Below are 26,961 nucleotides of genomic sequence, written 5' to 3'. Positions count from 1 at the left end.
TATTTACCCTTTTCCTGTTAATTACAAATGAAAGATTGAATATTAAAAGAGGTTTATACACTACGTACCATTATTCAAACAAACACGTGCAGCTCTTTTGCCTTCCATTCTCTCTCAGTTGCCACATCAAGCAGTGTCGTGTTGCGTAACACGACACGGGCCCAATCAAGCACACTGACTCTCAGTGTGATTCCCAAAAGTAAGAGATTTTCAATCAGGGTTCGTTCAGAGAAGCATCAGCACAGCATCGGGGCACACGAGGAAGAATAATTTACTACAGAGATATCTTGTGCAGGATCAGTTAATCTCATACAAAGTTAATTTAAGGAAAGGCAATTCATGAGATTTCAAGACAAAGAGGCCTCATCAATGTGAAGGATCCTAGAGCGTTTCTTTCATCGTAGGGGCAGAATCAGCACTCTTTAGTGTGCCATGTTCACCAACGCCGAATAATTGCATTTATATGATGAATCTTAGCCTGCAACAAAACTCTGATAGCATCAGATATTTTGGGTCACGGGCTTGCTCCTACAACAGACATCTAATAATATACGGTATTTGCTAACGTGAACCAATTTTTCTAAACCAATAACTTGTAAACCTTGTATACGTTTATCTTATTTAGCATTACTTTTACATTATGATCAAGCAAATCAAAATGACCTCAAGTTTGAGACTGCAACCTCTTTTGCCCAGCCATGATAGACTTCATAAGCTCTGAATCGTTGGCCTGAATAATATTCTCAACATTAGGCCTTGCTAATAATCCATAAATTCTTCTTTACAAAACAATTACCTTTTATTTGCCCTTTTCGCGCTTAAAGGCCAGATAAACTCATACACTGGTTATGCATTACCAGCATAGATTTTGCTCCATTTATACAGTTCTTTATAGATACATCACATCTTTATTCAACATTTATTCCAGTGCAATTCCCCTATAGACTTACTGTATAGTGCATTTGTTCTGGATCATTTCAATTTTTCATGTATTTTAGGATGGCAGAACTTTAAATGTCTAACTAAAATGAATAATCGCAAATTCTGACAAAAGACAGTTGATGTAGCACAGTCTGCCTTGGCTTTTACCCAAGATGCCACTGTGGTCACATCATACAATCTGAAAAGCAACAATAAAAAACACCCAGCTTAAGTTTTTATTGAGGTGAGTAAAAACAGAATGAAAAGGAAGACAGAAGCTAAAATCAGAAGAGAAACACACACGTAGAGGGAGAATTTTAGTAAGGTCCTCTTACTTATTGTACCCCGCTGTGGCAGACTGTGCATTTGTTCACATTGAGAAACAAGAACACTAGATGTGCGAGTCAGACACGAGAGTAAACATTGCCCCAGGACAGAAGACCAAAATAAAAGCGTGATTTAATGTACGAAGATCTCTTCAGACAAAACAAAAAGAGTCTGGGTCTCATCTTCTCTAGTCTGCACATGTTTGTGTAAGAGCCTCCACAAGTAGTCCTCCTTGTGTTTAAAGATGGCCACAAATGGAAGGTACTGCACACTCAGAACTCACACTTTAGGGAAATAGCTATCGGAAGGCGTTGCTTCAGATTGTTGTGCATGACTGAACTGCCCCTCATTAGGCCACATGTATCCCAGCATTCCAGGAAACAATGGGAGAGGAACAGGGTGACTAGAGAAGCCCTTGGCATAAACTCACAAGCTATTCCTTGACCAAAACACTTCACTGTTTTCCCAGCTGCCCCAAAATAGAGCACACTGTAAATCTCCCACCGCACCATCTCTCTCACACACTGCTCACAGTATTCACTATATACACACTCTCAACAGAATAGACTAGTTCTTAAACTGTATCATTTGTCACCACTATAAACAAAACTGCAAAAATAATGACTGTTGTCAAACAGTTTCTAACACTTTCACCATTCATTATAGCATCCAATTAATATACCCAGAGAGAGAGAGAGAGAGAGAGAGAGAGAGAGAGAGAGAGAGAGAGAGAGAGAGGGAGAGAGAGTTATCTTTTAGTATCCTCATTCATCTCAGTAGAGTTCAGCTGCCAGTCATGTGACTGATATTTTTCATGTGATCTGACTATATTTGATCGACTTGTTTGAAAACTTTACAGTTTTAAAAGGATGCATTTATTTGGTCAAAATACATTAAAACAGTAATACTGTGAAATATTATTACAAAATAACTTTTTTTTCTATTTTAAAATTGTTTACATTTAAAAGAATGATTTCTGAAGGATCCTGTGATACTGAAGACTGAAGTAATGACAGCATTCAGCTTTGTCATCGCATGAATAATTTACATTTTAAAATACATTCAAATGAAAAACAGCTATTATAAATTGTAATAATATTTCACAATATTATTGTTTTTACTGTATTTTTGAGCATCAGAGACTTCTTTTAAAAACATATAGGCTAGCTTATCTACAGTTATCTACCAGCTAACAAGCCAAACCTTGATCTTCTGATAGAACACAACACCTATTGACCAATCAACACTCAGGACCATAAATAGTTATTATTAACATAAACATTCAAATTTGCATTAGAAGGTTTTGTTGAGCATCTCTCCACTTTTATGAGAAAACTTTAGGAGTATCACAATCAAAATCAACTGCATCCGGTAGATCCTTTTCCTATTTAGGAAAAGGTTGTTCGGGAGGCTTATACACTCTGTCAGACTGAAAACACATCTCTTTAACCTGGCATACACATAACACACTATCACATTTCTATTAATTAAAATCTGTTAAATGATTGTTAGGCTGCATAAAGTAGGTCAACCGGAACCAGGAGCACTTCCCACAAACATCCAATGTACTAGTTACATTGTAAGAAGAATGGCATCTACGCTAATTTTAGTCTGTCTGTCTCATCCTTATCCCGAGGTTACCGTAGTAAGCCGGATCCGGTTCTTATCCAGATCAGATGAAGACACGTAGCACCTAGACACGACTACAACACGACCCTGAATGTCAGCAGAGACCGTGTCAACTAGACTATCTCCTGCGAAGGGCTCATCGACACAGATCCTCAGCAAAGACCATGAGAACCACACAAGACCTCTGCACGGACCTATAACCAGCTTTGTCTCCATACTGGATCGTCAAGCAGAAGGAACTGGATGAAATATTTTGAATGATATCAATCCACAATCTGTTTTCTGACTTGTGATGCAGCCTAGAATTAAACCACACCATGTTCATTCGTTCGTTTGTTCGACTGAGCCTTGTTTCTCCAACGTTTTTTTCTCCATTCTGTCACCTGATGGAGTTTGGGTTCCTTGCCACTGTCGCCTCAGGCTTGCTTAGTTGGGGACACTTAATATTCAACAATATTATTGATCTGACTGTACTGACGCTGTTGTATGAGAACTGACTGAGCTGGACGATGACATCACTGTTTTCTGCAGAGCTGCTTTACAGCCGAATTGAACTAATTTAATAATTGATGATCTTTATAATGGAACTGAATCAACACTGAACTGACTTCAGCTGAACAATGACACTTTTTATTCTTTTTAAAGCCACTTTACATTGAATCACTGTAAAGATGCTTTGACACAATCTGTAAGCACTTGACTTGACAATTTTGTCTTAACTTCTTATGTAAAACAATACTAACAAATCAACCAAACACTATCCACAATGTGTCCACAAACTTTCTTCTGGTTCATCATTGAAAATCATTTTTAAGCCATGTGCTATACGTAATTGTAAAAGAATGTAAAATAACTGAAGTGATGGACTGTCTCATGAAATCTCAGGAGGTCGTGAAAATCCTCTGAGTTCTAGATTGGAGAACAGGCTGATGAAACGAGCCACAATACAGAATAACACTCAGCCAGAGAAACACACTGGCCATAAGGGCTGGCCATTCAGCTCCAACACACACACACACACACACACACACACACACACACACAACTGCACGTGATATCACACTCAGAAAACATAAACTTGAAAAACAAGTTGTAGTGCGTGCAACAAATCACTTCCAATGTCCGATCACACTTTTATCTCACCTCTGATGAGAAAACACATGATTTGAAGGGCGAACTGAAGGAAGTTTGGAACAACTCACATTATTTAACATCCAATCATTTTATCTTAGTTTTTCTCAAACGCTTTGGCTCAATTCTCGAATGAGATTTTTTTCTCTCTCAAAACAATAAGTTCAGATGTCTGAACAATCAGTTTTTTGTTCACAACAGATTTGAATTTCTTATTGATTGCATGTGTAAGTGCAATTGTCTACTTCTACTATTTGCACAATAACTAAATGCACATATTGTTGGTCAAAACTGATGAGATGATTCTCAGTGAAAAATTGATCAGTGTACCCCTGAAGATTCTTTCATCATGTGAGCCATCACATGCAAAATGATCCATTCAGTGATCAAAATCTGTCAGACATTCGTGTATATTCCATAAATATGTGACAGGGGATGTTTGTCTTCTAAGTTGGCAAATGGCTAATTTGGTTCTAATTTGGTTCCGGTTCTAGTGAAATAGGAATCACAATCTCAAGTTTGGAAACTTATGGAGTTTTCCCAGCACAATCACTACCATTCTTGAACATGGAGGAACTTCACAACCCTAAACAGTAGCAGCTATACAGCAGAATATGCATATATTTTTGTAGAAATGTGTTACATGTCAACTGAAAATTCACAGTTGCTTGTCGTGGAAGAGCAATATGAAGATATGAAAGAATGCGTGGTGGTGTTAGTGGAAGACATAAGAGCCTATCTAAAAATGAAAAAGCAACTGTGAATTTGTAGTTGACATGTAACAAATTTCTACAAAAATAAATGTACTGTAAAAACAAAAATGCTATTTTTTGTGTACTACAGTATTGACTTCCCATTAAATGTTAACCTACTGTTGAAATATGTAAGCTCAGTGTGATACACATACATTATTGTAGCCTATACTATAGAAAGCAGCCAGTGTCAACAAAAAAGTAGGAAAAACTGTGAAATTTGTATATAACTAATATTTCCATGTTGAAAAAACATTAACCATTTTGAACAGTGTTGCTCACACAATGACTGACACAATAACTCGGTTTTGAAGCATGAAATAAATGTTTTGGGTGAGTTACTACATGTTGCAGACATGCAATAGAGTTCTGATGTTCCAGCAAACAGTTGTGACAACTGCACTTACAGTTTCGAAAATGTTAAGACTGTAATTGTAAGTGTTTAACTGTGAGACCATTCAGCACAGTGACAGTCCTAATGAAATTCATTCTAAATGAACTGTCACGTCAATCTAACGGGATCTGGTTCAGCACTGGCCTCTAGTGGTCATATTGTGTTATAGTATTGTGTAATGTAGGCTGTAGTTGCCTGCAGTGCCACTCAGATCAATATTTCCCAGGCTCTCTTGATCTTGCTCATACACTTTAAAGCTGTTATTCGTGCTGCTCCATTGATCTAGACATAAAATATGCAAACCGTTCACAATATACACACTACTGAATTTCAACACAAATACAAACAAAATACTGCTGCAAGTAAGAATAATACATGCTATTTCTAGCGTGCTAGATCTCCAGGGGGTTATACATATTTGATATATTTGACTCTTTTATTTAAGTCATATAGCTGTTTACTTTTTATTTTATGCACCATAACTTCTATAAGGGTTCAGGTGACGCCATCTAGTGTTTATGAAGAGAATACACAATGTAACCTGGTATTACGTATTGGTGTAGACAAAATAAATAATTACATATTCATAGTGATCAATACACTGTTACCCCTTGTCTATTTCTGATTGATACAAAAAACAAATGACCTTCAGATTTTATTGTTACTGATGACATCATCAACATGTTTCTACATTGTAATAAACATCAATGTCTTTAAATAAGTTCTTTAAAGTCCCCCTGTAGTAAATATATTTGTATCACTTAAAACTCATCTTTAATAACCAAAATTACAGTATTAAACACTTTTTTCGTGAAAAAAAATAATGCCTTAAAATAGCTTGAATAGCTTGAAACCTTACACCCTTGCCGTATTTAGTATGCAGTTCTATGAATATACAAATTAGCCCCGCCTCCACTCACTCGCACCAGCTCAGAGATCCACTCCTTGACGATCACACGTTGACCTGATTGGTTACAAGGTAGTTTGTGACGTCCGAAACATTCAGTTTTAAGGAGAAAATACTCGTAGAAAAATGTACGTAGTTTGTCTTAAGCATATTAAAAACACCACATAGACATATAAACTACATTAAAAGCTTGGGTTTCACCAAAGGGGGACTTTAAAGAATTTGATGCTATAATCTACAGTGACATATCAAACTGCTAACACGAATAATAGAAGATACACATATATACAATCCAGCTCTAAGATTTAAAGTGGGTGGTTGTCAGGGTGGACCATGATTAGATTCTCAGATCATCTGTTCTTACAATAGCATTTGTGAGAGCGTATCTTTCAGATTTATCATTCTTAAAGGATGGCCCAGGATTTGGTCCATCTTATCTATATTTCTGCTCACAGCTGTCAGTGAAAACAGTTTATCTAAACTCATGTTAGGCCTAATCAATTATTACATCAAGCCAAGAACAATCCCATCCTGCTGAGGATCATTGAACAAGTAATCCACTTTATAAATTCACATTAACACGTAGTCTATGATCATTCCTTCTTTCAGACTTCATAAGTGGGGAAAGAATGCTGGCTGAAGAAAGCCATCAGGCAAAAACGGATGCAAGAGCCCACCGGAAGATGCCAGGTGCACCGGGCCAGAATGAAAGATCACGTTCCCGGAGCTAAATGTAGGGTGGAGGGCAGATGTGGACCCACAGGTCGAGCTGATGTTGGACAGAGAGTTTGTGCCGGGTTGCAGGGAACTCTCGGCACCAGGGTTCTGCTTCTTCCACTTGGTTCTTCGATTCTGGAACCAAATCTTGACTTGGGTTTCAGTCAGGCTCAGGGACAGCGCGAGATTTAGTCGCTCGCATACGGATAAATAACGCGTGGCACGGAATTTGTTCTCCAAAGCCACCAGCTGTTCGTAGGTGAACGCGGTTCTGGCGCGCCGCGGCTTCGCGCAGCTGTGATCTGAGCGACGCCGCCGCTGACGCGACACATCATCCGGCGCTGGAGTGATTCTCTCTTCACCTGCTTCATCCAGATCTTCACAAGGAGAAAAGCCCGATCTTAAGCTTCTCAGAGAGGTGGTTGAGTCCAAGTCAACATCGGGATCAGGAGGATGCAGTCTGACGCAGCTTTGATGGTCATCAGCTGATTGATCTCCTGCCAGAAGAAATCCATATGTCAAGTGTCTTTCTGGTAGGTTATGTTTTTAGTAAATGTATTAGCCAACATTTCAGTAAAACCGAAGAGGAACCCCAGTCAAGAGTGGAAATGAATTTATCTATTAGGCCTATTATTAGTAGCCTATTATCAATAACAAAACTACATTTGACCTTGCCTTATCTGAAAGTTTCAATCTGTTTTAAAAGCTTGAAATTTAATCATAGGTTTAATTTAATTAAAGTGATAGTTCACCCAAAAATGAAAATCATCCCAGAATGTAGGCACACTGGTGGTGGTTGAGGAGAGATCCACTGATATGATTGTAAAGCGCTTTGGGTGTACAGTAGTACATATGAAAGCGCTATATAAATGCCTCATTCTATTCTTCATTCTATTCTACTAACCCTCAAGCCAGTTGTACATGACTTTCTTCTTTCACCCAGACCAAACACAATCAGAGTTAAATTAAAAAAATACCCTGGCTAAGTAATGGAAGTGAACAGTAACTGATATTTTTAAAAACAAAAAAGTGCATCCATCCATAATAAAAGTAAGCCATTAGACTCCAGCAGGTTAATAAAAGCCTTCTGAAGCAGAGCAATGTTTTTTTTAGTTTTTTTTTAAGAAAAACATTAATATTTTTAAGTTTATAAACTATGATCATTAGCTTCCGATTACGGTTGTACACGAGTCTAGTTCCGGCTGAAGAGTGACCTCTGACTCGACGTATGACGTATGATGTAATAGCGTAAGCTTAGGTGAGATAGACCCCTCTTGCGGTTCAAATAAATAACAAACTCAAGCTCCTCTTTACAAATTCTCACTTCAGACTTGCAATTCGTGACCGGTATTTGGCTTTGCTCTATCCTCTGTGTTTCCGCGTTCGTCAAAACGTCATGCGTCGTGTCAGAGGTCACTCTTACGCCGGAGCTTGATTCACGGCCTTTACCTGAAGCCTGTGATTAGTTTATATAGTTATAAATATGGATATTTTTCTTACAAAAACACATTGCTTCGCTTCAGAAGGCCTTTATTAACTCCCTAGAGCCGTGTGGAGCACTTTTATCATGGAGAGATCCATTTTTTTGGGGGGGGGGGGGGCTTCAAAATCTCAGTTACTATTCACTCCCGTTATAAAGCTTGGAAGAGCCAGGATATTTTTTAATATAACTCCAATTAAGTTTAGCTGAAAGAGGAAAGTCAAAAACACATAGGATGACTTGATAATTGTCATTTTTGGGTGAACTAACCCTTTAAAGTCAGACAGAAAGACAGAGTGTTGCTATGGTGTTCTGTTTGGCTGGCATTAATGAGCTATTATTTAAGAGTAAAATTATAAATCCGAGACGCTTTATACAGCGCATAGGCTATGGATACAATTATTAAGCTTTTTTATATCAATTATTGTTTTTAATTGGTCTAATAATAATAAGAATTTCCAATTATTAGTAGGCTAATGTACACTGTTAGACTTTTCTGTAATTTCTACAGTTATTTACTTTAAATCCCCCAGTATTATACTGCTATTTCTCTTTACAGTAAATAACTGTGATTCCAATTGCATCATGGGAATTTTCTGTGACGTCTAACACCACATACAGAGACTTACTGTATTTTTTAAATTTGCTGTATACTACTGTATTTGACGTAACTGCCTCTCTGGCTGGCACCATTCCACCGTGCTTTTTATTTCCTAATTTTTGCCTTACACCACGTGTCTACAACGCTATAATAGCCAGAGGCTGTCTATATTGGACACATTGAAGCGACCGGACCTTTAAATGCAAACCTGTTTATCCCTTGTAAGAACTAGTGCGAGCGCTTGGACTCGTATCGGACTACAGGCCATTGCACACTGAGTCCGAAATTTTCGTATGCGTTTTTTCGTGTTCGTCAGCCTTAAAATTCGTCACGCACAGAAACCTTGCACACTGAGTCCGATGCGTATTTATTAAACCTTTGCGGGAAAAAACGCAAAAAATACAAAATGGATTCGTCAAGCAGTGAGGATGATTTTGTTTTTGTTGCCCTCTTTCTTCTTAAAAAGAGAAAAAGAAAGAGGAAATATTGCGTCCATCCAATCCTGAGATTGCGCCGAGAGGAAGGAGATTCACCTCCTTATCAAGGAGTTGCGAAATTATCCCAAACGATTCAAAATTTACCTCAGAATGTCAGTGGAACAGTTTGATGCTTTGCTAGCGATACTGGAGCCAAAAAGAAGACCACCAATTTCCGTGAACCAATCGATCCTGAACAGAGACTGGCAGTCTAAGGTATGGGCGCGCGCGCGCCCACACACACACACACATAGCCTACACGCACACGCACACGCACACACACGGCCGGCGGAAGCGCTGGGCATATATTTTATACCCAAATAACACATGATTAATTGGCTGCTCAATCCATTGTGGATTTTGTCGTTCGCTTGTACGGTGGCTCTGAATTGTCCAAAAAACCTCTCCAAATACTGGCTGTGGATGCGAAAAACGCAGAAAATCGAACCCGATCCGAATTTTTTTATTACGGACGAAAGTTTCGTAGACAGTGTGCAAGCGTGATTGACATAACGTGAGGTCGAATTTTTTTTTTAACGTGCGAACATTTCGGATGCGAATTTCGGACTCAGTGTGCAATGGCCTTACGTCTGAAATATAACGGCCGCGGCGCATCACTATACTGTCTGGGATTTGTCGTGTCGCGTCAGACAGACATCCAGTGTAGGTAATGGGGTCTGTCTTTTGTTGGATCGCGACGTTCGTGTCTGGCCCGGGGAAGAGACGGAATTCACTTCACCGAGAGAGAGATCAGCAAGCAAGGTAAAAAAAACAAAACAAAAAAAAACATTCTGTGTATGTTGACAGGATTGTGCCCAGTTTAACGTATGTTATAACGTTAACGTTAGCCTAACGTTACTCGTCGTCAACATGGCGGTAACGAACTTTACCATGGTAAACTGAGCTAACGTTTCATTTTACACACTTTGTTAGATTATTGAATTGTCGAGTTAAAATATGCCAACGAGCAACGCGTTTACATTAACAATAAATGTGAATAAACTAATGTGAAATTCTGTTTATATCTTAATGTTGGCCTACTGATGAGAACCTTTATAGTTTTAGCATTAGTTTGCAAACTATACCATATTATAGTTTTTTTTTTTAATGGAATTTAATATTTACTTCCATTTTTGTGTTTAAAGGCAACTGCAACAAAGCGCCAATTCGCGAGAGGGAGTAAAATCTTTCCGTGGCAGGGGCAGCTGCCACCGGCGCCTGTCACTCGACCTGCCACCGCTATATGCGCCTGTCACTCGACCTGCCACCGCTATATGCGCCTGTCACTAGACCTGCCACCGCTATATGCGCCTGTCCAGCGACCCGTCACAGCTATACGCGGCTGTCCCGCGACCCGTCACGGCTATACTCGCCTGTCCAGCGACCCGTCACAGATACGCGGCTGTCCCGCGACCCGTCACGGCTATAAGCGCTTACCACTCGACCCGTCACAGCTGTATGCATCTGCCTTGCGTCCCATGAGCGTTAAATGCGCCTCTCACTCGAAGTCGAACCACAGTTTGTGTGTGTCACGTGACCCGAAGTTACTGTTAAAAAAACAAAGTTGACCTGGAAACCGCATCCCGATTCTGAATGTTTTTTTGTTTTTTTGTTTTTTTTGTCATTAAAATGTAACACTGTTTAGACAAGATTTGAAAAGCAGACGAGAAGACTGCCAACAGACCAACTGCATCCAGCAATTAGAGGATTTTGGGCAAATTGCTGAAAAATCATACAGTAGCCTAACTTATAAGATGGTAAATGGTAGGCTATCACTTTCGACCAATAGGTGGCGCAGTTACGAAATCGATGTGATTTTGAAATCTTTCTGACTTGAAATCTTTTGAATATCCTTTGAATTACAAAATATTGTATAGGCTACAATAGCTTGGCCGTGACTAACGTCTCAGTCCAACAGTAGCTAGTGCAAGTTTACCTTAAGATAGCATGCGAGGTTGGCTTGATATAGCCTATGATTATTATTATTTATTATTATTATTATTATTATTATTATTATATCATCATTATCAATATTATTATTGGTATTATTATAATTATTATTAGGCTAAGCCTAGCCTACTACTATATTGTGTAGGCTACATGTAGAATTACAACTAGCCCAAGACATCTTTATTTAACCGTGAGTGACAGGCGCGCATAGCCGTGACGGGTCGCGGGACCATAGCCGTGATGGCGGGTCGCGGGACAGGCGCGTATATGTGACAGGTCGAGTGACAGGCGAATATAGCCGTGACAGGTGAGTAAAGTTGTGACAGGTCGAGTGACAGGAGTAGGTGACGGGTCGCGGGACAGCCGCACCCGTGACCGTGGGTGGTAGGCTATAGGTGCTTCAGCACCCCCAAGAAAGACCAAAGCACCCCGATAGCACCCCCAAAAATAATTTCTGGAAGCAATTATATTTTGGCTGTATTCTATGGAAGCCCTGAACCGCATTTTTAAGAAATAATATCTCGTTATTTCGACACAAGAAGTCTTATTTTGACATAATGGGGACATTCTAATCTGCATTAAGCCACATTAAGCGTTCTTATAATGGTTTTCTATGGGAGGAAAATGCTTAACGTGTCAACGTTGCGTTCATATCTGATTTTTGTACATAGCATAGCCTACTTTGTTATGATTTTAGTATCATAATGATTAATAAATGCACGCACAATTATCCATGAACTTGATTTGAACAAATGTCTTTCAACTTGACGTGCAAAATTCAGAATTAGGCTAAATGAATGTACAGCAATTTGTACAAATAGAGAGTCTATATGCCTACTATTGTAGCCATTAAATAAGCGGATTTAGTTTCATATTTGTTAAAATATTATAGTATTATTTTTTTTCCATTTATGTTGATTTAAGGAAAGTGAACAGCACGAGTAAGATATGCGCAATATATCGAGAGACATGGAGCGGGTCAGACATGATTTTGACTTCATTCAATTTTGTTTTGTAGAAAGCCTTTCTTTAAAGTGAATTTCGTTTTGTATAAATTGTATCTTAATTTTAATCAATTTTTCATCAACCAATTGCCTGGAATCTGATTTAATAAGTAATAGAAGCAAATATAACGGACACTATAATCATGGAGGCGCCCGCGCGGTCACTTGCATTGCACGTTAACTGGAGCGCATCTCATCCTAACTTAACGAAACTCAGTGTAGCCTATGCCTCACACAGACATGAGAAATACATCAAATAAAACAAAGCTTGAAATGTCTTTAAACGAAATAATTCAAAAGGAAAAGAAGGCTCCTCTATGATTAACAGGTCGAGTGACGGTTTTGAAACCAAGATGGCGGCGCGAGTACATCGCGAGGCTCGCGGTCTCTCCAGATTCTGCAATTTAGCAGTATTTTTCTTGCTCATTTCGGGTCTGTTCGTGCAGAACAGTTGTGCCTTAACATCGTACACCCAAGGTGAGCTTTTGGATATTGGTTTGCGAATTTCCGACAGTTTTATGGACAACCTTCGACTCCTTCCTGAGATCGCCAAAACACCCGAGGCTATGCACTCTGCCCGGCCGGGCGGAAGTGCTCGCAGGCGGCGTCGAGATCGTAAACAAAGGCGGGGGAAGCGCGGAGGACTAAGAGCTAAGCTAAAGCTAACACCACACCGGCTCTCTTTACCCAGCATTTTCCTTGCCAATGTACGGTCGCTGTTGAACAAAATGGAGGAGATTCGACTCAACATCACATACAGCAAGAGACTTTTGAACTGTAATGTTCTAATTTTCACGGAAACATGGTTAAACAGCGGAATACCGGACAACGCTATTGAGCTAGCGGGACGCCATACATTCCGGGCGGATAGAACATTAGATGGCTCCGGTAAGACCAGAGGTGGTGGATTGTGCATTTACATTAACAAAGCTTGGTGCACAAACTCTGCTATTGTTGGGAGACATTGTTCAGCTAACCTTGAGTTTCTCATGGTTAAATGTAGACCGTTTTATCTACCGCGGGAGTTCACTTCCACTATTATAACTGCAGCCTATATTCCCCCGGATGCTGATGCCAAGTTTGCTATGAAAGAACTTCACGCAGCCATCAGTAAACAACAGACCGTTCACCCGGAAGCTGCGTTTATTGTTGCGGGTGATTTTAATCATTCAAACTTAAAGTCAGTGCTACCGAAATTTCACCAGCATGTTTCCTGTCACACCAGAGGAAACAAAACCTTAGACCATGTTTACACAAACATGGCTGGAGCTTACGTCGCGACACCCCTCCCCCACCTGGGACAGTCAGATCACCTTTCTTTGTTCCTCACCCCCAAATATGCACCTCTCATCAATCGCGTGAAGCCATCAGTGAAGACCATCAAGGTGTGGCCTGCGGGGGCAGATTCCTCACTCCAGGAAAGGTTTCTACACACAGACTGGAGTATGTTTGCTTCTCAAGCCACCAGTGGCTCTCACACGGACATTGACTGCTACACCTCCTCTGTACTGGATTATATCAATACCACCATTGACAGTGTTACAACCCAGAAGCAGATCACCACATACCCAAATCAGAAGCCATGGATGAACAGGGAAGTGCGACTCCTATTGAAGACACGCAACACTGCCTTCAGATCAGGAGATGCACAAGCCTACAGCACATCCAGAGCAAATCTGAAAAGGGGCATCAAAGAGGCCAAGCACTGCTACAAGCTTAAGATAGAGGGACACACTTCCAACGCTGACCCTCGGCGCATGTGGCAGGGCATTCAGGCCATCAGTGACTACAAACCCTCTCACTCCACCCCCGCAGCCACTGATGTCAACTTCCTGAACGAGCTAAATGACTTTTATGCTCGCTTTGAAAGAGACAACAGAGAAACTGCCACCAAGCTCAAATCCTCAGCTGACCACCCGCCGATCACACTCTCCTCCACAGATGTCTGCAATGCACTGAGCAGGATCAGCGCGCACAAGGCTGCTGGACCAGACAACATCCCTGGACGCGTACTCAGGGCATGTGCGGAGCAGCTCGCTGGGGTTTTTACAGACATTTTCAACCTGTCTCTTGCCCAAGCAGCTGTACCAACATGCTTTAAATGCACTTCCATTGTGCCAGTGCCAAAACACTCCAGCCCGAAGTGCCTTAACGACTACCGCCCTGTAGCACTCACACCCATCGTAATGAAGTGCTTTGAGCGGCTGGTCCTGGCACACCTAAAATACTCTCTTCCATCCACATTGGACTCACACCAGTTTGCCTACCGTAGCAATAGGAGCACAGAGGATGCAGTTTCCATGGCACTGCACTCTGTGCTCACACATCTGGACAATAAGAACACTTATGCACGCATGCTGTTTGTTGACTTCAGCTCAGCATTCAACACTGTCATCCCAACTAAGTTAATAGCCAAACTTGGAGACCTGGGCATCAACACCTCCATGTGCAACTGGATTTTGGACTTTTTGACCAACAGACCCCAGAATGTTCGATCAGGCTCCAACTGCTCCACGTCCATCACACTCAACACTGGTGTACCACAGGGCTGTGTGCTAAGCCCGTTTCTCTACTCCCTCTTCACCTCCGACTGCAAGCCTGTGTACGGATCTAATTCCATCGTCAAGTTTGCGGACGACACTACGGTGATTGGTCTCATCAGCAACAACGATGAGACTGCCTATAGGGAGGAGATCAAGCACCTGGCCACATGGTGCACTGAAAATAACCAGCTCCTCAACACCACCAAAACGAAGGAGCTCATCGTGGACTTCAGGAAAGTGTCAAGAGGCACACACGACACCATCCACATCAATGGAATGGCTGTTGAGCGTGTCTCCAGTTTCAAGTTCCTGGGGACCCACATCTCGGCGGACATGACCTGGACAACCAACACCTCCAGCCTGGTCAAGAAGGCTCACCAGCGCCTTTTCTTCCTGAGGACACTGAGGAAGAATCAGCTTTCCTCCACTATCCTGGTGAACTTCTATCGCTGTGCAATAGAAAGCATCCTGACCAACTGTGCTACAGTGTGGTATGGGAGCTGTTCTGTTGCAGAGCGCAAGGCACTGCAGCGGGTGGTGAAAACCGCCCAGCGCATCACTGGGACTCCACTACCTGCCATCGAGCACATCCAGAGGAAACGCTGTCTGCATCGAGCTCGCAGCATCCTTAAGGACTCCTCTCACCCAGCCCACAGACTGTTTTCTCTCCTGCCCTCCGGCAGGCGTTTCAGGTGCCTCCGGACCAGGACCAGCAGACTAAAGAACAGTTTTTTCCCCAGAGCTGTCTCTTTATTAAACTCTAACCCTCATTGATCCCACTCCCCTCATATACTGATTGACTCTCCTCTCCCTCCTCACACCTGCCTCCATTTTGTTATTTGCAATACTATAATGTTCATTTGCACTGCTGACTGTTATTATAGAAACAACTGTTTACCTATGCATCTTGCACTACTACCTTGACTGGAATATGCTCAATTTGCACTGCCGACTGTTTATTTACAGTACCGACTGTTTACATACAGTATACATTTGCAATACTGTACTTTAACTGTAATATGCAATTACTTCCACTGCACTTTCACTCGGATAGCTTCTGTCCAAACTTTATTTGCACTACTTTAAATCCATTGTTATACTGCTCATTTTAGCCTAACTTATACATATATCTATTTGTAAAATTCTGTTTATAGTAATAGCCATCTGTATATTATGCTCACATTCTGTTTATAGTAACACCCATCTGTATATATATTCATAGTACATATCTATCTGTAAAATTCTGTTTATAGTAATAGCCATCTGTATATTATGCTCACATTCTGTTTATAGTAACAGCCATCTGTATATATATTCATAGTACATATCTATCTGTAAAATTCTGTTTATAGTAACAGTCATCTGTATATTATATTCAGTACATATCTATCTGTAAAAATTCTGTTTATAGTAATAGCCATCTGTATATTATATTCAGTACATATCTAGCTGTAAATTCTGTTCACAGTAATAGTTATCTGTATATTATATTCATAGGACAAATCTATCTGTAAATTTTTGTTTATAATAGTATTCAACTCTATATTTATTCAGTACATATCCATGTTCTGCACTTATGGAACCACTGTATATCCTGCACTTGCTGCTATTGCACTTCTGGTTAGACCTAAACTGCATTTCGTTGCCTTGTACCTGTACTTGTGTAATGACAATAAAGTTGAATCTAATCTAATCTAATCTAATTATGTAATCCATTATGTGCATTTCTCTCTAGGCCTAATTGGCGCGTTCACTACGAATATGGCGATTGTCAACTTCATATTTGCAGCACTAGTTTATTAATAAAAATCTCGCTTGTTGCACGCACACATATTATGTCGGAATAACGAGATATTATGTTGAAATAACATTATTATTATTATTAATACATATTTTATATTTGATTGAATGCAGAATGTTGCGCTTGTTCAATTTAATAAAATTAAAACTTTAATTGTGGTCATTAAAATAATTGAATATTAAATATTTAGTGGGCAAGTTTTGCTCATTTATATAGGCTACAGCTCCCCCTGTCAATGATCTAGCACCCCCAGCACAAAAAAATCTCTGGCGCCGCCCCTGGCCGTGACGGGTCGAGTGACAGGCGAGTATAGCCGTGACAGATCGCGGGACAGCCGCATATAGCCAACCCGTGACAGGTCGCGGGACAGCCACATATACCCGTAACAGTTCGCGGGACAGGCGAGTATACCAGTGACAGGTCGCGGGACAGTCGAGTATACCCGTGACGGGTCGCGGGACAGTCGAGTATACCCGTGACGGGTCGCGGGACAGTCGAGTATACCCGTGACAGGTCGCGGGACAGTCGAGTATACCCGTGACGGGTCGCGGGACAATCGCATATAGCCGTGACGGGTCGCGGGACAGTCACAAATAGCCGTGACGGGTCGCGGGACAGGCGAGTATAGCCGTGACAGGTCGCGGGACAGCCGCATATACCCGTGACAGGTCGCGGGACAGGCGAGTATACCAGTGACAGGTCGCGGGACAGTCGAGTATACCCGTGACAGGTCGCGGGACAGTCGCAAATAGCCGTGACGGGTCGCGGGACAGGCGAGTATAGCCGTGACAGGTCGCGGGACAGGCGAGTATAGCCGTGACAGGTCGCGGGACAGTCGAGTATACCCGTGCCAGGTCGAGTGACAGGCGCATATAGCGGTGGCAGGTCGAGTGACAGGCGCATATAGCGGTGGCAGGTCGAGTGACAGGCGCATATAGCGGTGGCAGGTCGAGTGACAGGCGCATATAGCGGTGGCAGGTCGAGTGACAGGCGCATATAGCGGTGGCAGGTCGAGTGACAGGCGCATATAGCGGTGGCAGGTCGAGTGACAGGCGCCGGTGGCAGCTGCCCCTGCCACGGAAAGATTTTACCCTTACTGCAATTCGCGCCAGTGACTTAGCAAGATTCCAGAGGTAGGCCAGCCCATTTGTGATATATTTTGAGAAGTTTGCTGAAATGATTAGCATACACTATGTGAAAATTGCTTTTGAGCCACTGGTACAGACTAGGTAGCTAACAATATCTTATAAAATCTCTATAAAATTGGCTAACTTTATATCAAATAAGTGACCTTTGCATTATGTCTAACTTTATTACACAGCAAATGAACCAATCAGAAGATGGACCATTGTCTTTGTTCAGTCTCACCAGATTAAATGTATCCAGGTAAGCACTGCAGTAAAACTCTCACTAAGACCAAATCTAGCATTCTAAACAACTTAAGTTTATATTTTTGCATTATTTTTATATTTTATTAGCCAGCGACTCTACCATTGCAGTTCCACCTGACTAGGAAGGTCCTAATATCAGCGCACAGGTGGGTTAACTACTGTAGGAAGGAGAACGATCATCACACAGTGATTTCTTGCATGTATCTTACTGTGTATTTGTCTCAAACAGGAACCCCTTCACTGCAGACAAGCTGAAATGGGCTAAAATCATCTATTTCAGTCGTTCAACTTCTTTCTATGCATCTCAGCATTTTTGGACAGAATTTAGGATTTGTAAGTATTAAAATTTAATCTGGCATAATTTAATTTAGTTATTTTGTATGCTATTTATTGACAAAAGCTGTTTACAAATATATATTCTTAAGTTTTTGTGAAAATAATAATAAAAATTAACAAAAAAGGTTAAAAATAATGTGACACTAATATTCTCTCTCTCTCTCTCTCTCTCTCTCTCATATAGTTTTGGAACCGGGATCTCCTCTGAAGGACTGAGTACATTTGTGTTTGTGGGCACGCATGCAGACCAGGGAACACTCTGATGTTGTCAATCAAGTTCTGAACAGGAACCAATCTTTGGAGAAGTTCATTTATTCACAAAGGTGGACAAAAACATTGTGTTGGCTTTTTAAAGATTATTTTGATGATGACTTTTACTCCTATGCTGTAGAAAAGATGGAGTAGACAGTCAGACATTGATAATAATAATAAATGTTTCTTGAGCATCAAAGAGACTTCTTTCAAAAACATTACGCCACTTAAATACTTCTTTTGGCCCCAGTGTACATGAATCCAACACATTTTTGGAAATAAGTGAAATTATTTTTAAGGTGGGGTTATGTGTCTTGTATTGTGAAAAGAACTGTGTTTTGTCATGTTTTGGACATTTCCTTTTTGAATGCTTAAAAATGTATTTATATTCTGCAGTTTTATGAATGTAATGGTTGATATTTCATTATAATACTTGTATAAGCTAAACAACCAATGACTCTACATTCATTTAGTCAAATGCTAATGTTTTGTTTATGATTTTATGTATGTTTTCAAAAATGTTTGCAGTGAAGGACAGCACATAATGTGTTAATTTAACACGTTTACACATCTTTGTGCTAACCTCTCTGACATATTTACTTTGTTAAAATCATTAACACAAAAAATGTTGTCTCTAAACTTACCCACATTAATGTGTAAAAATTTCACACATCATTTCCAGCATTGGCATGTTTATTTTGTGATATATATGAAATGTTTTAAATAAAAAAATGGTATTTTGTGATAACTTTGTCTAATTGGTTTGTATGAAAGTAGTACTTATGTAGGATAAAAATACAATTAATCATATATCAAAATTATCAAATCTAATTTATATTTAGTACAAATAAAAATAATTACAGTAGTGTACTGATTAGCTTAGTTTTTACAGTAATGCACTGTACTGATTAGCTTCGTTTTTACAGTAATGCACTGTATTACACAAAACTGAAATACGGTTTGGTACTGTAACTCTTAATTACAGTAACTTACTGGCAACAGTGTTGCCAGTAAGTTACTGTAAAAAACCCTTGAAAAGTCTAACAGTGTAGGGCCTTTAAGTACAGACAAGAATATAGAATTCAGATAGGCTAGCCTAGAATTCAAATGATGTATAGCCTAATAGTAGCCTAGCCTATAATTCGAATGCGGTCAAAAATGAACAGTTTACAATAGGCCCTACAATAAAAAATAAAAATAACAGTAGATAAGAAATTACTTATCAAAATAAATCTTATGCATGTAATGAGCTGAAGAAACTCTTGAGAAACTGGCAGCTATAAATGTGCTGAATATTAAACGAATGAATGAGGAGCGTTGTAGCTAAAAGTCCTGTAGAGGAATAGGGGGAGGCTGTAGGCTACTGTGCGCTGATTTCCAGGAAAGACTGGCGTGGAATGGACCATAATCCCCCAACAATTTCTTAATCACAAATCGCCTCAAATGTCATGTTGCGGAAAGAAACCCTAGTTAAATCCAGCTCTGCCATCCAGCCATGACGCGCTAATGGAGTTTCATATTTGTCGGCAGATCAATAAATGTCATCTATTTAAAGGGAAGTTTTAATCGAACGATATTTGGGATCAGACATGGCAGGGGTTTGAAGTTTGGAGCCGCAAGCTGCTGGAGGGAGATATGCAGCATCCAGTAATGGGATATCGATCAAAGTGAGCGCAGGCATCCTCAATGGGACGATTTAAACAATTATCTGCCCTGACTGTCCCAATGGCAATCACTTACTCAGCTGTGGCTGCTTAAAGAAAACGCGGTCTTGGAAATGAGGGGATTCAGGGGAAGGTCAAATTCTACCATGATAGGCTACATTACACAAAAGATGAGGAGATCTACAGTGAAAAACGTCATGTTTAACCGTTTTTACTATGCCTATGTGAAAATAATTCATACAAATCTAGGCGTAAGATTATAAGTATATAATAATAAGATTAGAGCTCTATTATTTATCGCAATTATTTATTATTCAAAATAATAAGAATTTCGTGGGTTTTTTTGTTTTTTTTCATACACAATTAGCCTATGGGATATTGCATAAGGTGATCCAAAAGAAGGGTGTGTAGGCTATAGCCTATGTCTCAAAAAACGTATTAGGCTTTTTTAACATATTTTAACATATTTTAACAGGCTATAAGTTACGTTTCAACAGCGTTTCAGTACAATGTTTTGGTAAAAGTTGGATTAAGTTAGCGAGAGCGCGCGAACACACGTCGCCAACGTCAGAGGTAACAGCTGCTCGATCTCTGCCTGTAGGCAATCACGTAAGAATTATTTGTTACATAATTATAGTTACACATAAGTGTTTTGTTTAAAAAGCGAAATGAAGCTCAATCATTTGCGGCCAAAAAAAAAAAAAAAAAAGCAGATTTTTTTAAATCAAAAGTTAACCCGCTTTAAAGTCACCTAATAATTCTCATTCTGATTTTATTATGAATCGTATTTCATTCTCACCTATATTATTGCAGATGGAAAGCGATCCTTTCCCGTTGCGCTGTTCCTCCAAACTTCCAAATTCTGTATTTTCTGAAGATGATGTCCGCTCTTCCTCTGATACTGCTACTGTCCTTTTACTTGTAAACTTTCTGGGATCCAGTATGTCAATAATCGAAAAGGAAATCCGATGACCTGATGTTGTTTTCATCCCGGACTCCTGATATTCAAGCATTTTGCAGTTCCAGTAGTATTTCTGATCTCGTATTTGTGTATTCTCGTAGGCTACTAAGCAGGCAGCTCCTCGTCGCATGTCAGTGGATGAAGGTGTGCTCGAGCTCTTTAACAGGTCCATTAGAGGAGACGCGTGAACACGAGCGTTTAACGGGATCCCTTTCGATTGGCTGAGAGCATTCAGTACTTAAACCTGCGCTCATTTCAATCAATACAATATAGACAAGTTCCCAGGATGACAAGTGGCATAACTCAAGAAACTGTTGCATCTAAACCTTACAGCCTACACTCTTCAATGCTCGTTTGCTCTACGTTTACATACGAGAGCATTTTTACACAGTATAATGTTCTTGGGTGAGCTGTAGCCTATAATAACAAAGTGTAGGCTATTTATCAGAGATTTGTATTGTGATTTCTGTCAATAATTATTCAAAACCTAACAGTTTCAGTAACAAATGAGAAATATTATCATTGCATCCCTCAATAAAACAGTCAATATTGCTGTGAAATATTTTTTTTTCTGGCAAATAAATTATGTATTATATGGAGCCAGTGCAGTGTGTTGGCTTATTTCATGGAGTCAATAGCTTAAGCCATTCAGTATCTTCACATTCACTACGTGGCATCAATCTGACAAAGCTTGTGCTAGATCAATAAATGTGTGTCCGGCACTGATAAATGAGGCGCTACTGTTACTGCTAGTGATTTATACTTCTCTTATTCAGTTCCCCAAAATACATGCATAAAAATAAAGCTACTGGTTCTGTACAATATATTTAAAAGCCTGAGATATTTACAGGGGCCACACTTAAAGGGATAATTTACATAAAAATGACAAGTCTGCCATCAAAAGACATTTTGAAAATGGCTTAGTGTTTTTCTTGTTCAAACAATGAGAGTCAATGGAGTTAAATCTTGTTTGGACCACACTATTGTTCAAAATATCTCCTTTTGTGTCCCACAGAAGAAAGAAAATCATACAGTTAAAAAAAAAAAAACAAAAAAAAAAAAAAAAAAACATGAAGGTGAGTAAATGACAAAATTTTCCATTTTGGTTGAACTAGCTCTTTCTAATGTCATTGCTTTAGATAACAAAATATCCACCCAAATTTCATTTATTTCAAAGGAAGATGAAGATTAACTACACTATGTGAATCTGAGCTGAACTAACTTCATACGTCCAAAAAAGGTAATAACAAAAATGCCAATCTCCACAAGTTAGATATTCAAAAAATATGTAAGCAGCTTTGAATGTGCAAATACTCACTGTAGATCAAAAAGATAAGTAGGCTACATTTGCAGAAAACCACAAACACACATGCACCATATCTAAACCCTGTCCACACCTCAGATCACAGATGTGTATTCCTCTCCTCTCCTTTATGAAACAGAGCGACTCCACCTCCCCTGCTGCCATTCAGTGCATTTCTGCTTGTTTGCAGACAGCCTGGAGTGTATATTTAGTGGTTGTAACATGGTCAAACTTCAGACGATCACTGTCCGAACAGGGACTGTTTGCTTGCATTAGCATGTCTAAGCCCGGTGGCTTGCACTGACCGAGCTCCATAAGAAAGGAGGCTGAAGTCTTTCCTGCAAGTTTACAACTTCCTCTCTGAAGGCCTGACACTGTGCACATCTGTTTACACAGGACCAAAGCACAAAAGTGTGGCCCAGGGGGCACAGCACAGACTCAGGTACTGGAGATAAAGAACACACACGAGGTAAGGTGGAGAGATGGAGGACAGCAGCTGCTGGGGACAAGAGGAAAACTATGGGTGCACTGTTTGGGGAGAGGAGCACACTTACGGACGAACCTCCCCACTGTTCCAGCGTCCCCACCTCCTGACCAATAAACTCATCAGAGCACTGCGAAGGTCTGCTAAATGTCGAATCATTCATGTAGTCGCGTCTCGAGGTGGAGCTCTGTTTACGGATGGGCATGTACTCTTTGTTTGACTTTGTCTCTTTATCCTATCCAGAGTGCAGATGGACAATAGAATGGGAAACTGTTGAAATGTCACTCTTTTGAAGATTACAACTTCAAGGCACTAAAATCCTGTGGATTCGCCTCTTTAAATGGGGAAAAGAGACTTACAAGGGGTGTAAAGAGTTTTATCTGTCTCTGAAAAGTGATGCTTTAAAGCAGCATTGCTTTGATTTTCCTACAGCGTTCTGTTCAGGTCAATTTCTAGTTAATTTGCAGATTTTCCATAAAAAAAATTGTTCTGGAGATAATTTCACCCTTAAATATGCAATTTTTACATTTTTTTTTTTTTTTAGTAAATCTGAAATTAAAGTTGTTCAGCTTTAATTTAATTAGCTGATGGTGATGGAGTCATCATAATATTCGCATACATATTATTCCTATTATTATTGCACATGGAACTAATTACAGCTGCCTTTACATTGTGACTAGTCAACTATGAGTTGATTATTGTGTAGTAATTTCGTTCATACAGAACCAAAGCCTAAAACTTGATCTAATCTAAAACTTTATGAATTATTTTGCTGCCTCATGCTGCTGCCCGTTTCCTTCAGTAAATACAAATCAGAGTCGACAAAAATCATGTTTAAGAATACAGTAAAAGAGCACTAATTGCATGTAATTTAAAAGCATTACATTTACAGAATTGTTCAAATGTGTCTAAAAAATAAATTGCACAATATTTGTTAAACAGTGCTCACAATTATCTTTCAGAAAGCCTTTGAATCCTATAAAACACATGAACACAAAGGAACTGGAAGCCAATTACTGTGCATATGCAGCATATGTGTCAAAAACACAATGGACAGAAATCATTAGACCAACACTTTTGGGCATTATGTGAGAGCGATGTTTTAGGACGTCTAGGCGAACACAAGGTCGGTAGCACTGTTTGGTAATTGCACAAACGCTTCTACCTGTTCAGCAGCAGGCGTAATGAAGGCTTGCTGGCAGCGTCCGGGACGGGTGAGCGCGTCTGGCAGATGCTGACATACAGCAGATGTGGAAAGTGGCTGGGTGATTTGTTAAGGGTCTGGATCATAGCAAAAGAGGGCAATTACACCAGGGGACACTGTCACACATTCATGGACATTGGCCCCCTTTTTACAAACACACACACTTTCCCTGAGGTAAAGGTCAGTTCACTTAAACATGTACAGACTTTAAACATGTTTACATTACAGCTATCACACAACTGGCAAAAGACAGAAGAGACAACTACAGAGAATCCAGCCATAATATAATAAGAATGTTCTTAAAATTGTTTTAAAAAAAGTGGAGAATGGAAAAAAGTTTGACACCAATTCTGAATAGAATAGAATAGAATAGAATACAGATTTGATTTCCAAACCAGGGCTGGTGGAAAAGAACATCCAATGACATTATGGTTAAAAATGAAATTCCTTGAATAAATAAAACAGGTAATAATATACCTTGAATCTTAACCTAAGCTGAATTGAATTGGTCTCTGTTGTGAAAGAAACAAACAGAGGAAATCATTTTCTTAAAAGTGGTGAATGGAAAAAAAGTTTGACACCGGTTCTGAACAGAACAGAACAGAACAGAACAGAATAGAATTGAATAGAATAGAGATTTCACATCCAAACCGGGCCTGGTGGAAAAGTACATAAAATTACATTGTTCAAAATAAAATCTTTAAATAAAATACCTTGAATCTTAAAGGACAAGTTCGGTATTTTACACTTAAAGCCCTGTTTTCAGATCGTTTCTGATGAAATACAATGGTTAAGATTGAAATTTGGACAAATGCTGCTGGCCCGAGAATTTTCGGTTTCTGTGGTAGCACCCCCCCACCTCCACAATGGTTGCATAGGTGCACTGGAATAATCCTTCCTAAAACACATTAAACTTTTGTTTACAAAGACGTGAAACTCACCGAGTGGTCAGGGGTGTTCACTGATATGCTCACACAAAAATCGCTGCAAAAGATGCTTTCCAACAGGTTTTATCGTAGTTTTTGTCCAACTCCATTGACTTGTATTGGATGAAAAACTACGATAAAACCTGTTGGAAAGCATCTTTTGCAGCGATTTTTGTGTGAGCATATCAGAATAGAATAGAATAGAATAGAATAGAATAGAATAGAATAGAATAGAATAGAATAGAATAGAATAGAATAGAATAGAATAGAATAGAGATTTGACTTCCAAACCAAGCTTGTTTTTTTTTGTTTTGTTTTTTTATAAAGTGTAAAAATAAAATTCCTTAAATAAATAAAACAAATAAAAAACCTTGCATCTTAACCCAAGCTGAATTGAATTGGCATATGTTTGTCAAAGAAACAAACGGAGAATATAATGTTCTTAGAATTGTCAATAAAAACACAAGTGGTGTTTGGAAAAAGTGGTGAATGGAAGTTTGACACCGGTGATGAATATAATATAATATACTAGAATATACTAGAATAGAATATACTAGAATAGAATAGAATAGAATAGAATAGAATAGAATAGAATAGAATAGAATAGAATAGAATAGAATAGAATAGAATAGAATAGAATAATAAAATAGAACTCATTTCCAAACAACTGCATTGAGACTGATGGAAAATAATATAAAATGATAAATAATTTGCAATATAAAAAATATATATAAAAAAAATGGCCATCAAATACAATTATCTTCCTTAAAACGTAATTCCCTAATTATGAGATGGTGGGTAAGAGAAAATCTTATCCGAAAACCTGAATTTACTTCTGCCTTCCGCCATCTCTTTCATGGCCTTTCAATGTCAGTAGAAATGACAGGACTCTGCGAGCAGTGTATACTTCTATTGGCAGCTGTCACAGTGGAAATGCACACACATCTATGTTTTGTGTCAGGTGTTTAGAGATGCACACACTAAATGTATGCGGAGACGCCAGACTTCATTGGCTGAGATCGAGTATGACCCCAGATGCTACACAGAGAGACAGGATGCCTTCAGTACTCCAGCATACAGAGTCTTCTGTCAATGGACACTTGGGTTAGCGCACTGCTAATGTAGAGCGTAAAAGAAAGAATTACACACGGTTTAAGGTTATGGGCCGCAGTCGATGTGATGTTCTGTCACTCAGCGCTCGCATTGATTGCTCATTGTTCGCAGAAGGTCGCATCATAATTCATTAAATCTTAACGAGTCCCCCTGGAACCACCTGCACGCCTTTCCTCAATTGCCCCTTTAAATTACGAGCGACTCTCATGCTCAGCGAGCTCAAAAATGAAGATGTATTCTCCATGTAAAGAAGAGAGCTATTAGTAACATTTAAACAGCCCTCTTTAAAGCCAGGGGAGGCTGACTTTATGAAGGGCAATTAGGTACTCACTATAATTGATAATTCATACTCATCACAATTAGGCAGTATAAATAGGGTGTCTGGGATTAATGGTTATGGCTGTTCGGAGAGCGAGAGACACTGGGCAGACCTGGCCAGGCATGGCTGATGGAGTGGAAGGAGGCAGAACTGAATTCATCTCTATTTGTGGAGGAAACAGATTGTGTTTGTCCCTTCAACACTCTCCCGAATCATCCAACGGTTCCCTCACCTTCAGATTGATTTGTTGGTAATGCATTTTAAAAATGCCTGCACTGCAGCTTAAAATGGGCAAGCACTGTTTCTCGAGACATGGGACAAAACGCGTCCCTCAATCTTATCTGAAATTATGAGAAAATAAAGGCAATATTTTCA

General features: G+C 39.6%; 2 protein-coding genes and 1 long non-coding RNA gene across 3 annotated transcripts in view; 2 read left to right on the top strand and 1 right to left on the bottom strand.

Moving 5' to 3' along the window:
- LOC309486870 (uncharacterized protein) overlaps positions 1 to 16,573 on the top strand; it is a gene marked incomplete at its 3' end in the record, with an annotated part of 250,462 nt that extends 233,889 nt beyond the window's left edge. The window contains exons 2-3 of the mRNA XM_082154337.1: positions 12,624 to 14,232; positions 16,568 to 16,573. Coding sequence (XP_082010463.1) covers positions 12,643 to 14,232; positions 16,568 to 16,573 — 1,596 coding nt within the window. The 5' untranslated portion in view covers positions 12,624 to 12,642. The remainder of the gene's footprint in view (positions 1 to 12,623; positions 14,233 to 16,567) is intronic.
- nkx1.2la (NK1 transcription factor related 2-like,a) lies at positions 6,057 to 21,289 on the bottom strand (the record flags this gene model as incomplete). Its single annotated transcript, XM_082154539.1, has 2 exons — positions 6,057 to 7,275; positions 21,076 to 21,289. The coding sequence occupies 2 exons, from the start codon at positions 21,287 to 21,289 to the stop codon at positions 6,674 to 6,676; spliced, it is 816 nt and encodes a 271-aa protein (XP_082010665.1). The 3' UTR covers positions 6,057 to 6,673.
- On the top strand, positions 17,772 to 18,922 carry LOC309487042. The gene is made up of 6 exons (XR_014201727.1): positions 17,772 to 17,862; positions 17,955 to 18,019; positions 18,112 to 18,170; positions 18,254 to 18,357; positions 18,545 to 18,698; positions 18,770 to 18,922. It is a non-coding gene; the product is annotated as an uncharacterized lncRNA (long non-coding RNA).
- Positions 21,290 to 26,961: the final 5,672 nt, after the last annotated feature.

This window comes from Leuciscus leuciscus, assembly GCF_965113295.1.
Source record: "Leuciscus leuciscus genome assembly, chromosome: 22".
In the NCBI taxonomy this organism is placed as follows: Eukaryota; Metazoa; Chordata; class Actinopteri; order Cypriniformes; family Leuciscidae; genus Leuciscus; species Leuciscus leuciscus.
Note: the sequence above shows the minus strand (reverse complement) of the source record. Positions and strands in the feature narration are given on the sequence as shown.